This window comes from Propithecus coquereli, unplaced genomic scaffold (genome assembly GCF_000956105.1).
Source record: "Propithecus coquereli isolate 6110/MARCELLA unplaced genomic scaffold, Pcoq_1.0 Scaffold349, whole genome shotgun sequence".
Lineage (NCBI taxonomy): Eukaryota > Metazoa > Chordata > Mammalia > Primates > Indriidae > Propithecus > Propithecus coquereli.
Window position 1 is genome coordinate 875515 of NW_012149163.1, and position 1677 is coordinate 877191.

The following is a 1677-nucleotide window of genomic DNA, read 5'->3' on the forward strand; positions in this document are numbered from 1 at the left end:
CAGATAAATGCAAATTAAAGAATACATGCCAAACAATTCTTTAGGCTCTTCAAAATCTTAAATGTCATAGCAAACCAAAAAAAAGTTAAAAAGCAAATTTAAAAAAAGGTCAAATAAAGGAACTGTTTCTAGATTAAAAATAGAGTTTACACTGTGACTTTGTCACAATGTAAAAAATGCAGACATGGGGAGATAAAGCAATGTAGTGAAATATTAACAACTGGCAAATCCAGGCAAAGAACAAATATTCATTGTACTAACTGAATTTTTCTGTAGGTTCGAAAATCTCAAAATAGTTTGGGAAAAAATGAACTAAGAAAAAAATTTAATCACAACACTCCCTATTTAAAGCACTTTTAATATAGATAAAAGGGGAGGGGGAACCTCTGCTGATTGCTCCAGCTGACCAGATTAAGTGCAAATTTGTGTTTAGTAGACAAGGCCCCTGCCAATCTGATCCAGACAGCATTGGTCTCACAACACACCTTGCACCAGTGTTTTTCAAACTGTACATCACAATCAATTTGTAGGTCAAAACTAGCTTGACTGAAGCATAAAAGAAAATATCGAAGTGCAGAGGGAACATCAGAGGGTTAACATTGTTTTGTGAAACTTTTGTTTCAGTTTTAAACGAAAGCAGATTAGCATAACTGCATACTAGGTCACAATATAAATTCCATTTAAAAATTTACTTACTTTCCTACTTCTTACCAGAAATCACAGTAGGAAAGACTCACAGACGGGCTAATCATCTAGTTTTTAATCCTGATTTTAGGCATGTGGTTTTCCAGTTTAATGACAAAGGATAATTTTTTTTTTTTATAACAAAAGGAAACTGACCCCCTTTCTCCTTGACAAAATCTGTGATAGGCATCTATAAAAATGGCTACACTAGGCTGAGAAGGTTCACATCAGACCTGATTATTGTGGGATAGACAGTTGTTTGCTTCTGTAAAACCAATCAAAACTATTTAAGGATTCATTTCACTAATAGCTAAGCCAAGTGACACACAACTAGGAAATGAGTAAGTCACATGAAATAAGAACAAGGTAACTACTGAAACCAGTCATATATTCATAAAAATTGGAGAGAGAGTACTTGTTTAAGAGTATATTTAGAAGTTCTATCTGATTCTTCAGCACAATTGCAATTACGTTAATTCCATCTCTACCTTATCTTTGGAGAACATGGTTTTTGGATGTTCATCCTGTGTCCGGGACTGCCACGTTAGGTTGGCCAAAGCACTAAGGCACATTTCTTTCAAGTCTATCAAAAACAAAAGGAAGAAAAAGTTACTTGTATAACTATATAACCTACCACCAAGGGAATATTCAACAAGATGGTCCACAAAATAACAATAGCAGCAAAAAGTAGAGGGATCATTTGATCTGAAACAGGCAATAGAAATTATTCAGAGCTAAACCCCAATGTAATTTCTACCAGCTACTAGGCAAAGGTCTCCTGATTCTGCTAAGCCCAGATCCCTTTTCTTTTCCAGAAAATAATCATCTTGACATACTACAGAGTTTGGTCTTACTTGCTTGCTTCCGGAGGAAATAGGTATTCCCACTATGATGGCATACGTTGCAATGAAAACTGTAGTTGGTCATGAACGGTAGACAGGATCTGTTAAATAGCCAAATTGTAGAAATTAGTGCACTTTTGAACACATACTT

General features: G+C 35.0%; 1 protein-coding gene across 1 annotated transcript in view; it reads right to left on the reverse strand.

The window, feature by feature from the left end:
• ASH2L (ash2 (absent, small, or homeotic)-like (Drosophila)) overlaps positions 1–1677 on the reverse strand; it is a 25119-nt gene that overhangs the window by 18893 nt on the left and 4549 nt on the right. The window contains exons 4-5 of the mRNA XM_012651103.1: positions 1539–1627; positions 1173–1267 (exon numbers count right to left, since the gene is read on the reverse strand). Of these exons, the coding sequence (XP_012506557.1) occupies positions 1173–1267; positions 1539–1627 (184 nt within the window). The remainder of the gene's footprint in view (positions 1–1172; positions 1268–1538; positions 1628–1677) is intronic.